We start from the raw sequence: 14,704 nt of genomic DNA, 5'->3' as shown, positions 1-14,704 counted from the left end.
AGCTTCTTCCCCCAGGCCATTCGGGCCGTGAACCAGGCGTAGAACGGGATTGAAACCCGTGAGGGTTCAGATAATCGCATGTGAAGTAATACTTACATATTAGCACTTGATGTAGTGCTAATCATTTTACTAATTTGACGACAGAGAAATAGAAAACAAGAGACAGGCCAAGTTATCAGGCACAGCTTATTCAAAACCAGGTCACAGAGGCAGCAGTCTAAGCACAGGAGCTCAGTTCTTATCTAGTCCCTCCAGCTCCTTCCAGGAAATGAATATATACATAACAGACACAACTTTACGACTATCTGCCTTCCAAAGATCCCTTTCGATGCTAACAAAACTGCACTGACCATTACTGCGTGACCTTTCAGGGCGGGCGGCGCTGCTTACCACAGCACCCAGAGTAGATTGTCTGGGTGTCTGCTTGATCTGCAACCATTTTTAGTGGTAACATTCACATAAATGATCCAATTTTTCCCTTGGAGAAGTCTGAAATGAAATTAAAAATAAGCCTTCACAACATCACAAACCTTCAGCGGCTTTATTGTTGTGGCAGAACAGCGTATGACATGTCGAGCGCTGTGTGCAGTGTAACGTCCAGAGGAGAAAGTCGAAAACAGTCTTTCATCTTTTTGTTTTTGCACTAACTTCTCGGTGCGATGGTCGTTTGCTTTGATGTGAGTAAATGACCTGTTACAGACAATCACCTGTGAGAAAACAGATAATTGTCTGAAGAATTCACGGCGAGTGAGTGGGCAGCAGAGTATTGACACTAGTGAGAACTTGTTTGAAGTCTCCTGTTCTGTGTTACACGTGAGAAAGAAGAACTTCAAGTTTTGTCTTGACTTGATTTTAACAACACTGTGAAGTGTTAGCGCGAGACTTCAGGGAAATATGGTATACCAAAAAAACCCCACACCCAATGAGCTCTGCAGAATCACAGGATTTCCGAGTTATCGGTCCAGAGAAGGGTTTTATTTGCAGGTTTCTCTTCCATCCTGACTTGGCTTGATGCGAATCCCCAATTTGGTCTTGCTTAAATTTAATGCCCATAAGTAAATAACAACAGCACGTTCATTACCAAATGGTGTAATGCAAAATAGCAAAGCAGAAGCTGGAGCTACAGCGTGCTCACACTACTGGCAGGTTCAAGAGGAGCTAATAATTACAGGATGCAGCGGTGTGATTCTGTGTTGTGTTTGGTGGAAGAAGGGCGGATTAATGCATGGTAGATAAAGCTCAGACCTCTGGCACACAGCACACCCTTTTACCTTCATTTTCACTCAAACAAATCTCACACCAATTATGGAAAATCCTTTAAAAATACTTTACGAAAAACACGCTTAACATTCAAGGTTTCAGCACCAATATCAAAAACCTCAGGATGCAACATAAACTTTACATATCTGAGCTGCCACCCAGACCACACTGTTAATGGATAATGACACCGACCACCGATTGTAACCTGGAAACCTGGTTTAAAAAGCATTGGCAGGAGCTTCCTGCAGCATCACTGAGATCCATACCTGTGCTTTTAGACAACTGGTGACTTTGTAATTATATTATCAATTATTTCCAACAGAGAGAGAGAGAGCGGTCAGAGCTGGTAAATAACACTCTGCTTTTCAACAGCAAAGACAGCAGAGCTGTTACTGACAGTTACTGTAAATGTGTTACACGGGTGCTGATCTCAGCTTGCATCCATGGCACTGTCAGCAGAAGCCCCACTGTTTCCTTGAGTCAAAACTTCATATTTCAACTACAAGCTTACTGTAAGAATGTTGGATAAAAGTATTTCCAAAATGAATCATTAAAAAATGAACAAAAAAAACCTCATAAATAATTAAATTCATTACATTAAATAAAAACAAAACAAAACATAAGCACGGTGTTAGCACTGTTGCCTCACAGCAAGAAGGTCCTGGGTTCAATTCCACCATAAGGGCGGGGTCTCTCTGTGTGGAGGTTGCGTGTTCTCCCAGTGTTTGTGTGGGTTCTCTCCGGCTTCCTCCCACAGTCCAAAGACATGCGGTTGGGGGGGTTAGTTTAATTGGAAACTCTAAATTGCTCATAGGTGTGAATGTGAGAGCGAATGTCTGTGTCCTGTGGCAGACTGACGACCAGCCCAGGGTGCACCCTCCCTCTCACCCTAAGTCAGCTGGGATAGGCTCCAGCCCTGCCGCCATCCTGAACAGGATAAGCGGAAGAGAATGGATGGAAATAAAAGAAATAAAATGAATAAAATGCATGCGTAAGAGAGTTAAAAACAAAACATGCCAACAGGTAAGATTTATTATCCCTTAACCTGCTGTGGTTACATAAATTGCTACATTTGAACAGGATTTTCCGTGTTTGGGTGTTCATTAATAAAACAAATATCAACAACACAGACAAATCTGAGATAATAATTGTGGGATATATCTAAAAATGTAGGATATAATTATGGAGGACTTCAGACTAAAGTTTTTCATTATTTTAATCCATGCAGCATAATCACTATAGACAGTAGCAGGATAATTTATGGTATATTTAATGACAATAATTGTGTTCTATTTCATTTAAGTGTGATGGCTCTAGCTGACCAACAGTCTGATATAATGCTGTATTACACCGACAGCTGTGATCGCCCGAAGAAGAAACCTGCAGACCCTCTTTTCTCGTTTTATTTGCCGACTCAGCGTAGCGTGATGTTTGGATGCCTTGTACTGTTTCTTTTAAAGTGTCGACTCCAGGAAGAGGAATTGCTTTTAAGACCAGTATCAGTACCAGTATATTTTAAGCAATGTCAGCATCCAAACCCATTAAGCTAAACTACAGGTAACCACACACGGCCGTGTATTAGACACCGAATGTAGTATTGTACTATAAACAGTTGTTGTACTATTATTCTGATATAAACCAGATTATTTCTGGAGATCATACATTTAATCTGTAGCAGCACATATTCAGACATCATTCATATTTTACATTCATAATTCCTTTCATTCCACATTTGAACACACCAAAAAAAGTTGACCCCTGTACTATCTGACAGCATATTTCAAGAACACAGCTCTCAGTGTGCCCCTCTGTGTTATCGTTTATCTCATTTCTCCTTTACTGTGCAAATTAATGTGCAGTATGTTCAGTTTGATTCAAGAAGATTTGAATTGAAAACAGTGAAGGTTTGACTTTAGGTGTTACAATGTTTCTTAAAAAGAGAAAATGTATTATTCAAATCATCATATTTTAGATTTTACATTACGTCTGGTCACATTGTGCCTAGGGCTCCGTCTCTGTAATCAATGTGTCCTATATTTGCATATGAAGAGTCATAAGTCATAAAAATGACCTGAAGGCAAAGGAGTAGAAACCGGCCGATGTGGTCAGCACTGCCTGCAGAAACAGATGACTACACTTGTAGCATGTTCGTGTCTCTTCTCCTTGTTGTGATGTATTTCCATAAACCATAAAGTTTGTCCCGGTCTCACTAGTATTTCCATAGCATGCATGTAGAGGGGATCTTTATCACACCTCTCACTAATATAACAGAAAATCAATCCCAAGCCCGTCCTTCAATCACTTCATCAGTTCTTGCACAAAGACGCGAGCCGGCAGCTCGGCGTGTTCATTACTCTCAATTATGCTGCTCATTTTTTTCTAGTTATTCATCTCTGTCAGCTCGAGCCCTGTGAGGGTAATCTTTCAGTCACGGACACAGAGATGAGGAAGACAGCATCCATTTGTGTATTCACTCATTAAATTAATGACCAAGATTATTTATATTTGTTTATAACATTCATTTAAAGGATGTCAGAGTCTAGAAGAGCGAGACGGAGAAACACAGAGAATTTCAGAGGAAAAAAAAAAACAGCAACACATAAGATTGAATATTTATAACTGGACATTTAAACGGACTATAAACAGCGTGTGGCCTGCAATACAATAACGTTACAGAGGCTAATAAGCAGCATTTGGATGGTTTATTGAAGTCTTTGAATATTTACAGTAGTCTTATAGCCTGAGAGCGCGTCTGATCCCAGAAACTAAGCAGGGAGAGGCCTGGTTAGTACTTGGACGCGAGACCATCTGGGAATACCAGGCACTGCGAGCTAGTGGGCAGTGAAGGCTCAGGAGGTAGAGTGGGTCATCTACAATCAGAAGATCAGTAGCTTGATCCCCGGCTACTGCACTCCGCATGTCAGAGTATCCTCGGGCAAGATACTGAACCCGAGTTGCTCCCGATGCATCCGTGTGAGTGTGTGCATGTAAAACAAGGTGCTTAGGTGTCCAAAAAAGTGCTTATATGAATGTGTGACACTGGGTGAATGAGGCTCGTGCTTTCAGTGCTCAGTGAGAGAAGAGAACCTATAACAAAGACATGCAGAGTTTAGCAAAGTTTCCAAGTTAAATTCTCTCTTAAAAATTAGCAGCTTTAATCAAGAGTTGGCAACAATGTTTATTATAAGCTCGTGGTGAGACAACTCCGCACAGCTGAGTAAATACCCCCTCTGGATGAGAGCCATGTGATATGACTCATAGCTGTTTTGTTGTAAACACAGAGTGTCTTTAACAAATTACTCACACATTCTAATGCACGAATTTGACAACGAAAATGCAAATATCATAATTAAACATATAAATACTGCAATTAGGAACTCTTACTCCCGATTTCTTTCTCAAATATGATCTCAAACTAATGCAACTTCCTGTTGGTCCACCATTAAACGCCAATTTCATTAAGCCTGTGGAGCTGTGGAGGAGCCGTCCTGCAATATCTACAGTATATTGACCAGGCTAGAAAAAGTCTAATAAAATCTTCCCAGTGAAGATGATGCAACGATGAATGTAAGGGTTTAATAAATAAATGAATGCTACAGGAAAAGAAGGAATGAAGGTCTGGTAACTATGGCAATAGCAAGAGAGTGATATTGCATGTGACGGGAACATGTGAAGATAAAGATCCAGCTTCTTAGCCCAAAGTGGGAACGTGGAGTGTTTCTCTCATTCACATTTACAAAAAAGAAAAATTACAAAGTAAAACTCATAAGTACGCATGCAGCAGCAGGGACACTGGTAAAGGCAACAAAAGCTTTTTCATTTTCCTTTCAATTTCACAAGAAATTGCTGCAGATATGCTTCCCGCCGCCCTTGCCTGTGTTTTCTTTGTGTCTCAACAGTATTTTTACTACACGATCTCCTTTTTGTGTTTTTGCTCTGTCATGTTTTCCTCCACCCTCTCTGCATCCTGGCCCTGCTGTGGATTCGAGGTGATGCAGGCCTGGTTATTCTTGGCTCTCGGGACCTCGGTCCTGCTGTGCTGTCCTCTACATCTCCAGTACCTGCTGTGCCCTGATGGCCCTGACGCTCAGCCTAATTGCCACTCCAAGTTGGCTGTGCCTCACACTCCTTTGTCCATCCCCATGTCTACTCCTGCTTCTGCTGGCTCTGTTTTGTATTCTCAACATTATTTTTCTAGTTACCACCACACACTGGTTACAGGCAGCTAAGGTTAGCATAGGGAGGTTCTGCTGTTTTTGCACCCAGTGCATTTGTGCTGCCTGAAAATAGTGTCTGTTCTGTACTTTATTCAAAGACACTGACAAAAAGAAACCAGAGAGCTGACCAATGCCAGGATTCTAGGGGAAAGCTCACTTCAAACTTGGTTTGTGGATACCACTGTGAAGTCTTTAAAGCAACTAGATTCAGGAGCCAGCCTGAAGTAAACATTTCAGGGGTTATCTTGGGTTCACAGAGTAGCTGAAACGCTGCCAGAGCAAACCAGAATAACACTCCACCAGTTTTATTCTCCAAGTGAGTAACTGTTTTATGTGATTCAGTTTAGTTCGGTTGAAATTCAGAATTCATGCATTCATATTTCATGCGGTTTCATCCCAGCTTTATCTTCAGCACATCCCTCCTTCGCATCCTGTGATGAGTTCACGGTGCAGCCGTAAAGTTGTGGTCACTGTACTCAACTAGCTGCCAGTTTTAAACAACGTATAACTTGTTATTTTTTTTAATTCAGTGATCACGCTACAGTTGCAGTTAATCGTTAGGTTCATTACAAGGGTCGGCAAGTCTTCAGGAGTGGAGGTGTGGATATTATTTTTATTTTACAGAAGGATGAGAATCCCGTGGTAAAGTGTGTCTGGGACAGAAACCACTGGGTTATGCTACTAACACAACGCAACCGTTTGCACAGAGTGATGATGTCTCCAACCTCAACCCGTCACAGAACTTCAGCAGGTCAACTTAGAGCCTCCTTTCCACCTGTTCGTGTTTCTATGGCAGAATCGTCGTGGCGATGGCTTTGAAGTCTCTTTGGGCTGTTTTTCAACTTTTTTTGTGTTGTATGTGTGTCGTCATTAGGACAGGGATTTGCGTTGGTGTGTGGGACTGTAGCCTGCAGGTTTATATTGTTAACTGGTAATTATGAGACAAACTGTGTGAGTTCATTTTACAAAATAATGTGAAAGTTGTAAACGAATAGTGTAACAAATTACTTTGTCTGGTGAGTAATTACGTAAGGTGCTGCATTACTTTTAAGAAAAAAAAACAAAACAAGGTAATGTGAAATGCATTACAGTTTTTGAGTACCAACCCCAACACTACCAGCTACTGAAGAGGAGCAGGCATGAACAGATTTTGTCATGAACCTGCTGTGTGCCGTTAAGCAGACTTAAACTCAAAAACACAGCTTTATTGCTGGCGTGCAGGTGATACAAAATGAAAATAAACTGGAATTCCTGAACCTAAACATACGGAGAAACACACAGGAACAAGGGATGCGAGACTTTCACAATAAAACAGGAAATAAAGGAACGCAAAACTGACACGAGCTTGACACGGGAGCGGAGGAAAGTGGGACGAGACAGACATGACAGGCTGGGGAAACATGGGATGACACACAAGGAGGGGAACATGGGCACCGAAGGAGGAAACAAGACACAAGGACTCACACAAACATATAGATCCAGACACACAGAGAGAGAGACACCGAGGGCAAAGACAAAAGAGGGAATCTAACAATCAAGGAACTAAAACAGGGAATATAGGAAACTCAAAACAGCATAACTAAGACTACTAATGAACCAGAACACAAAATATTACCAAAACACAAGAAACTCACAATGCTGGGTCAAAAGGACGCAGAGCCGTGACAGATTTCGGTGGCAGGTCATTTAAAATGCAACATCAGCAAGCGCACAAGCTGTTTCTGTGCAGTTTGTCACAAAACGTGAGCTAAATTGAAAAAGTTCATGTGTGAAACACAGACGGAGACGATGTAAAAAAGACAGGAGAGGAAGATGAGAGCTTATTTTCAAAGGTGAGCACTGCTCATCAAGCTTACGTGTCCTCGTTCGTGTTAGATCGAATTAAATCAGATATTAGAGACGATTTGCTGCTGAATTATGTTTTTACGAAACATCTTGCAAGACAAACTGAAGTATGCCAACTCAGTGTTACTCAAAGGTTTCAAGAACACGCACGGCACTTCAGTGATAGTTTACATCGATCACTTACTGAATACTTGTCGTACTAGTTTTGTAGTGTCTAGTGGTTTTCTAAGTAATTCTTTTCCCCACGCTGTACTAGATGATCTCAGGGCCCCCCCATCTGCTTTACCCCTCGCCTGATCAGAATCAGTGATTTCCTTTAAACGGCTTCTAAATTTCCATAGACTTGCTTTTATATAATAAAACCACACATGACTTTACGTGACGTCATCTGTTGTGTTTCGACCGTCTGTTTTCAAGCTTCTAGTTGTGTTGTTTATTATAAATGCTGCCTAATTTTTCAATTTTTAATTTTTTAAAATCATCCTCCGGCATATTTCTGTGTACTTGGGTGTGCGCGCTTCTCCTGCGACTTTAAAAGAGGATTTACAAAGTGTTTTGACAGACGGGCAAAAGCAGAAGATTCAAAGGGAAAATTTAAACAGAGCCAAACATTAAAGGTGCTCTTAATATAAAGCTTATTACTGAATCATTGTTATGAAAATGTTGCTACAAGTTTTTGCACTTCTAACACAATTATGTTCAAAGCTTACAATAATGCAACAAATCTCTCCTCTGCTATTGAATTATTTATGTACTGAATGTTAGCAGGTAATTCCTCTTTAAATTCATTACTTCGTTTTATTCTCAACAGAAGAAGAATCCTTAGAGATGGATGGCCACTGTCACATGTTTCTGCGGTGACACAATACCTCCGGGCTGTTCAGTGCATACAGTGTATGTTGTAGCAGTTCTCAAATTAAACATTGATCTAAGAAAAACAAGAACACACAAGAAGAAACACTCTCTCCTGGGGATTTATGTTTAGACTTGCACAGCCTCGACGCTACACAAGAGGGAAAAAAATCAGCACAGATATTAGCAGCAGGAAACATATTATGCTTACAAAACACAAGTCTCTGCAGATTTGTCTACTCACCCTGGAACTCCCCAAAACAGGGATAATTGGTTACTGGCATGCCCCTTGTTTGCATGAATATAAGGGTTTTTGTTTTGCTTTTTTAAACCAATTCTTTGGTTCAAGGATATTTAGCAGATGCCTTTTCAGCCTGAGAGGGATCTGCCAAGAGTATTTGACCAACTCCCAAAAAAAGCCAGGACAAATATAATCAGTGTCACGGAGGAAAAGAGATGCCAGTGTGAACGATTATGCTGCTATTTCTTAATTAGCCACAAAATAAAAGGCTGCGCAAGTAAATGCACTTATGCATCATGGAGAAGTTAAACCAACCTTTAATTTTATCCCATCTGGGACCAAAACTGAGCCCTGCCATGGAAATAATCCATAATGCAATTAAAATGACAGCATGACAACTGGCTGGGTGCAAGGCGGGGACCAGGGGGAAAAACATGTCGTGGAACATGTTGTAGAGCAGCACAGCTGAATATGACGCATATGAGGGCAACAGTAGTCTTGGGTCAGGCAGTCCCGAGACATATACTTCCTCTTCCTCAATGACAGCTGAGCAGGTGCAGCAATTTCTTATGCAGACTGGAGCATCTTGATATAAAGGAGCCTAAATATATATAGACGAGGAAAAACTCTGCAGGTGTGAAGCGAGTCGGGTCAGCAAATCTTCACTGGGTGCAGGGTCACAAAAAAAGTTTACTTAAAAAAGTTGCAATGTGACATCAGGTTAGTTTCTTGTGTTCTTAATTGTGTTGATGAACACACTGGTGGCTTTACACGTAGGCCACGTGTGCAGCATAGGCCTCGTGATTTGATTTATACTATGATTTTTATTAAATGTGGCTCTGCCATTCTGAACGATTCCAACAATTAGCTTTAAGAAAATAAGCTCAGTGGAACTTCCTACCACCAGTGTTGGTCAAGGAACTTGAAAAAAAGTAATTAGTAACTAATTACTTCGCCAAAAAAGTAATTCAATTACTTTACTGATTACTTATTTTCAAAAGTAATTAGTTACTTAGTTATTTCTCAAAACCATGATACACAACCTGGATATGTTATAACGCAAAGTCTCGGAAAGTCTCTTTTCAAAAATACTTTTAATCTTTTAATTTTATGCCCATTGCATCAAACAAAAATGATATGCAGCCGTCTTTGACTTGAAGAAATGTGTTTAACATTTAAACCCATTGTCTGCATATTCCAGCATAAAGAACAAAATCACGTTTTGTGTTTACACTTTTTCAAATTGATGCAAATAAAACAGCAGAAATAAATAAAATCAAAGATTCAGCAGCTTTTAAATCTATTGTCCCCTTTTAGCAGGAGTGGGGCGGGTGGAGGTTTGCCCACTGCGGTCCTGTCAGTGGGAGGATCCGGGGGTTTCTCTGTGAATGTCACATCCCCGTGGCAGCGTGCTCGCTGCTCGCTCAAATTCGACGCGTCTGTTGCTGCCACGGACGTCGCACGCTCGTACGTCATTGTCATGAGACACTCTCCCAAACAAAATCCCAACGGTTTAGTAACGCAGCATGTTTATAGGAAAGTAACAGTAATCGAATTACTTCTTTTGCAATTGTAATCCGATTACTTTTTTTCAAGTAACGCGTAATGTAATGTTACTTGTAATGCGTTACTGCCCATCTCTGCCAGTCCAAAGGCTGCTGGTAGTTTGCTGGTGGATGTGAGGAAGGTAAAGTGTATGGAGTAGAGCACTGTATCCATATATGGTTAAATGTAGGTTTGAGCTATCAGACTAGAAAGACTGGAACATCGGTGCATTATTGGCAGCCTACAATATTGTTTTGAATGTCTAAATACAGACTACAAAGAAAATGTCATTCATCTGGAGTTATGTCCAGTAACCAGTTTTAGTCGATAGTTCTCTGCAGGTACACATCTTTTGGGATCAGACCTCCACAGAAGGCTCATATATAGTAGAGATGTAGAGATAAACAGACAAACAGACCCATCAAACATGAGCTGCAATGTCCCTGCTTCACCTTCACTCGAGAACTATAAGGAACCTCTTTACTTCCAGCTTATTCCTGACTTCTGCTTTGCAGAAACAACACCTATCATAGTTGTAGCAGCAGCAGACTACAAGTTAGTCTCAAGATCCCTTGAAATCAATGCTGCAAGAATCAGCAAAACACGAGTTGAAGTGTGTAGTCTGACTTTGTAAAGCTATTTACTCACCGTGCCTGTCTACTGTGTAAGAGGTGAGCTGTGATGTAGGGCATGTGTCAGCTGGGTCTTGTTGGAAATGGATTGTGATGCCCAGAGCTAATCAAAGAGTACCTCTGGAGTCACGGTGCTGTATGGGCACTGAATTACTGCGAGTTAAATCCTGCTCGTTCTCCTATGTTGTTGTCTGACAGCCTGAGCAGTCTCTGTTTTCATCTGCAAATGAAAATGAAATAAAGAGGTGAGCGGATGGATGCTCGTTGAAAGAGCTGTTATTCTAGGCAATGGTGCTGATGTACTGTGATCATATTGTGTAGCTGCTTACTGGGTGAATGTATAGAAGATGATTCTAAGCAGGCTAATTAGCCGGCGTGCACACTGGGTGAGAAATTACTGAATGCACAATTACTCCAGTTAATATGAAGAAGGTTTATTGTGCATGGAAAGCCCACTGCATAATCCACATCGTCACCATGCACATCAAGGTTGCCACATTACAAAGTGTTCGCTGCGGGTTAGTGTAACCAGTTTCTACCCTCATAATGATGCTAATTAAGAATTTGTAGATACCTCGAGTCAAAATCAGAGCTAGATACACGTGCTGAGGTGCTGGATATGCCGGTGCCTCTCCACTAAAGTCTGCTCATAGATCAATGTTTTTTCCACATTTGTACATGGTGTGTAAGCCAACAGATCGATAGAGCCCAGAGTTTTGGATGGAGCAAGTCAAATGGATGAAACGCTGCTACATAGTTCACCCATCCAGTAAGGAAATGGCAGCTACAGAGAGACGGATTAAAGGTGAGGGAGGTGGAGGCATGAAGACAGGATAAGAGAAACAGAGAGTATCAGGGCATCTATAGGGGGAAGAATCCGAGATAAAAGGCCAATGAGAGAAAGGAAACACACCTGCCAGTAAGCCCATCAGTACATTGATTTTTGTGTTTGTTCACAGTTTTAGCTCCCAAAGAAAGACACCTGTCAGGTTAGGATCTCCCCAGAGTTCCTATTGTACAACATCTCCATACAGCACGGACCTTAAAAAACCCAAATATCCACATCTGCAGTGCTTCTTGACATAGAATAGCCCTTTACTGTCACTGTACATGTGCAACGAAACTGAGTGCTCCACACCAACTGTGCCGGAGTTCAATATAAATAGTAGACAGCAGGAATAAATAGCAAACAGGAGAAATATGTACAATTGATATAGAAAAACAATAGAAACAGAACATGAAGACGTGAAATGTCTGTAACTGATTCAATAATAACAGATTCTGAGTTCACACTTAAACTCTAAGCTGCTGTTATTCAGGATGAAAACAGATTTAAGATTTTTGTCCTCGTGGCCATTAGCTGGAAGTTTTGCCAGTGCCAGCATGAGGGGGCGTTCATTCTTGAGCGCAGAACACAGAGGAGGGACAGTTAATGCTGATATAATGAAATCCAGAAATTAACTCGATTGACAAAAAAATCCTCTGTGAGGTTGTCTCACAGTGGCAGAGACTGAGGTTGTTGTGTGATATTGTAAAAGCCACTAAGAACCAAGATGTCTGTGCACTTGTCATTCTTCCGCTTAAGTTTGGCATTACAAATGGTAAATGGACTGGCACTTATACAACACTTTTGTACCCTTATTGAACACACAAAGCACTTTTTATTACGAGCCTAAGTCACACACACACACACACACACACACACACACACACACACACTCTTGTCTATGCCTAAGCAGCTTGACTAACACTCGCACACTCTTACACAGATACATGAGGGGCAACTTGGAGTTCAGCCCAAGGATACTTTGTCATGCAGGTTAAACCAGCAACCTTGTGACTGGTAGATGACCCACAGATTAAAAAGCTATTTGTTCATAGAAGATCATGTATTCCTTTGTTAGAGCTTCTGAGCGACAACTGAACGAAGGGTCGTATTTGTTTAGGATTTGCAAATAACAAGGGTTCCTGAAGTTTGGCAAGAAAAGCAACAGCTCTGTGCAGTGCTGGAAACCAAAGTGTCAAACTCAGTGACAGGCAGGTACGTTGACAGCTCTCCAAATGTGGGAACATAGTAATGTAATCCTCATGCAAGAATGGAAAATTCATCTCCGTCCCGGCTGAGTGCAGGGGTTGTAACCGAACAGCTTTAAAAACTATTCAGAGAACAATAAAACAGTCGTGCACTTTTCTCAGGCTTCTCAACTTGACCTGTGTGCACTCTTAGGGCTAATAAGCACTTTTGACAGCCGAGTCTGCTGTGGATGATTTTTATAACAATGCTGCAGACAGAGCTGTGACACCAACACGTCATTTTAAATCACTGACACTAAAGCTGGTGAGCAGGTACCAACAGGTGACAAAAAAAACGCAACATATTGTCGAGGGAGGCTGGGTCACGACATATGTGCCCGTTTCAACTGAGATCTGGTGACTGTGGCAGCCTTAGGATATGATTCTCAACCTTTTCATTTTCATCATGTTGTCCTGCGGATGGAGACATTGGACGGTTGGTCACCCAGAACAACTGACGCATACAGGAACATGCCGCCAGTTTTGAAGCTTCCTTTTCATGCATTTGTAGCTTTTGGACCCAAAAGTAAATACAGATCAAAAGATGAAAACTAATTGTAAAACCTCACATAGGAAATGATTTCATGTTAAACGCACAAACTTAAGCCTAAAATCCCTTAAACTCTTATGTAAATACCTTAATTCTATGTAATATTTATAACACGATTCAAAGGGTTGAGAGGACGCAGCTTCCTATGTTGTGATAAAAAGCAGGTGAAACACCTGAGATCACCGCCCGGGGTTAGGCTGAACTTGTCCATGTATTAAAGGTGACAGGAGACAAACAAAATCCACATCATCGATCTAAAATCACTTTCATTCAGTAAAAATCATGTTCAGCGCTGCTAGTTACATCAACACAAACGACATCGCAGATGTTTAAAGAGGGAAAAAAACACAGTAAATCCAATGCGATATGATAACATTCATAAGCCTCCCGATTACCTTCTTCACAGCGCATCCACACGTGGGGACAAAGGGAATCCCGGCGCCTCTTTGCGCGTTGTTTTCGGACGAGATCCGCTGTCACTACATCGGAAAAGGTCTTTTATTCCGTCTCAGCAAGTGTTCTCGCCATCCTCTGCTGGGATATGTTCGCTCTACAGCTGTTATCCAGGCTCCTCGCTCGTTTCTGTCTCTTTCCCCCCCCTTTCTTTTATTCACATGATCAAAGGTCTCTGGTTTACCCACTTTTTCCGAGATTTAAACAAAACTGTAACAAACCCGAAACGCTTGACCAAACTGGTTACCTTTGGTCTCAGTTGCATATCCTGTCGTTTAACAATTCGGAAGCTCCGTTCCCAGACCGAGCTGCTTTATGTGTTGATGGGGGAGGTTGGAGAGCATGTGCGAGCTTTCGCATCTGAAATCCATCTGAAAGTCAGTGAGCCTCAACGATCATCCCTCCCTCCTCAGCCTCAGCAGACACGGAGCGCGGACCAATTGAGAGGCAGGAAGAGAGAGAGAGGCGAGATGAGAGCATGGCAGTCTGGTGTGGGACCAGGGACGTCAAACACGCAGGGATCAGCAGAGTAAAGCACAGATAAAAAGACAAGGAGACCGTTTGGACACATTTTTAAAGGGCGTAATAAAATAAACGTTGTCACCGTGTAACTCCTATATACACAAAGGAAAATCGAATTCAACATAATAAATAATGTCTGCTTACAAATTCAAAGAATTCATAGACATGAGTTTTGTTAATGAAAACCAAAAGACATAAAACAAACCCTTTTGGAGTCATTCCTCCTACAGTAGGTGTCCTCAGTGACACATGCACAGACCAGCCTTGTGAATCATCACCAACTATCACTATCTTATGAGTTATAGAAAGGCCACGGCTCTGGTACCCAGACATTGTCTTAATGCATGTTAGGAAAAAAAAGAGTCGTTTTTGGTGCATGTGCTCCACTAGATTTTTTTTTTTTTACCTGGCTACAGTTGCTCTTTTAAAAGCTTTAATTAAAATGTGTAAATGGTTTTACATTTCTGCACACAGACCTTTGTTATAGCTGAGCTGATAGGTGTCCTACCTGGTT

General features: G+C 41.4%; 1 protein-coding gene across 2 annotated transcripts in view; it reads right to left on the bottom strand.

The window, feature by feature from the left end:
* The window catches only part of pde4ba (phosphodiesterase 4B, cAMP-specific a), a 192,986-nt gene extending 178,944 nt beyond the window's left edge, over positions 1-14,042 (bottom strand). The window contains exon 1 of one of the 2 annotated variants that reach the window (XM_040034990.1): positions 13,611-14,042. In XM_040034990.1, coding sequence (XP_039890924.1) covers positions 13,611-13,626 — 16 coding nt within the window. In that variant the 5' untranslated portion in view covers positions 13,627-14,042. The remainder of the gene's footprint in view (positions 1-13,610) is intronic. The other variant, XM_040034991.1, reaches the window with a different exon arrangement.
* Between the last annotated feature and the right edge of the window lie 662 nt (positions 14,043-14,704).

The sequence above is a fragment of the Simochromis diagramma genome, unplaced genomic scaffold, assembly GCF_900408965.1.
Source record: "Simochromis diagramma unplaced genomic scaffold, fSimDia1.1 OVJJ01000816.1, whole genome shotgun sequence".
Lineage (NCBI taxonomy): Eukaryota > Metazoa > Chordata > Actinopteri > Cichliformes > Cichlidae > Simochromis > Simochromis diagramma.
Note: the sequence above shows the minus strand (reverse complement) of the source record. Positions and strands in the feature narration are given on the sequence as shown.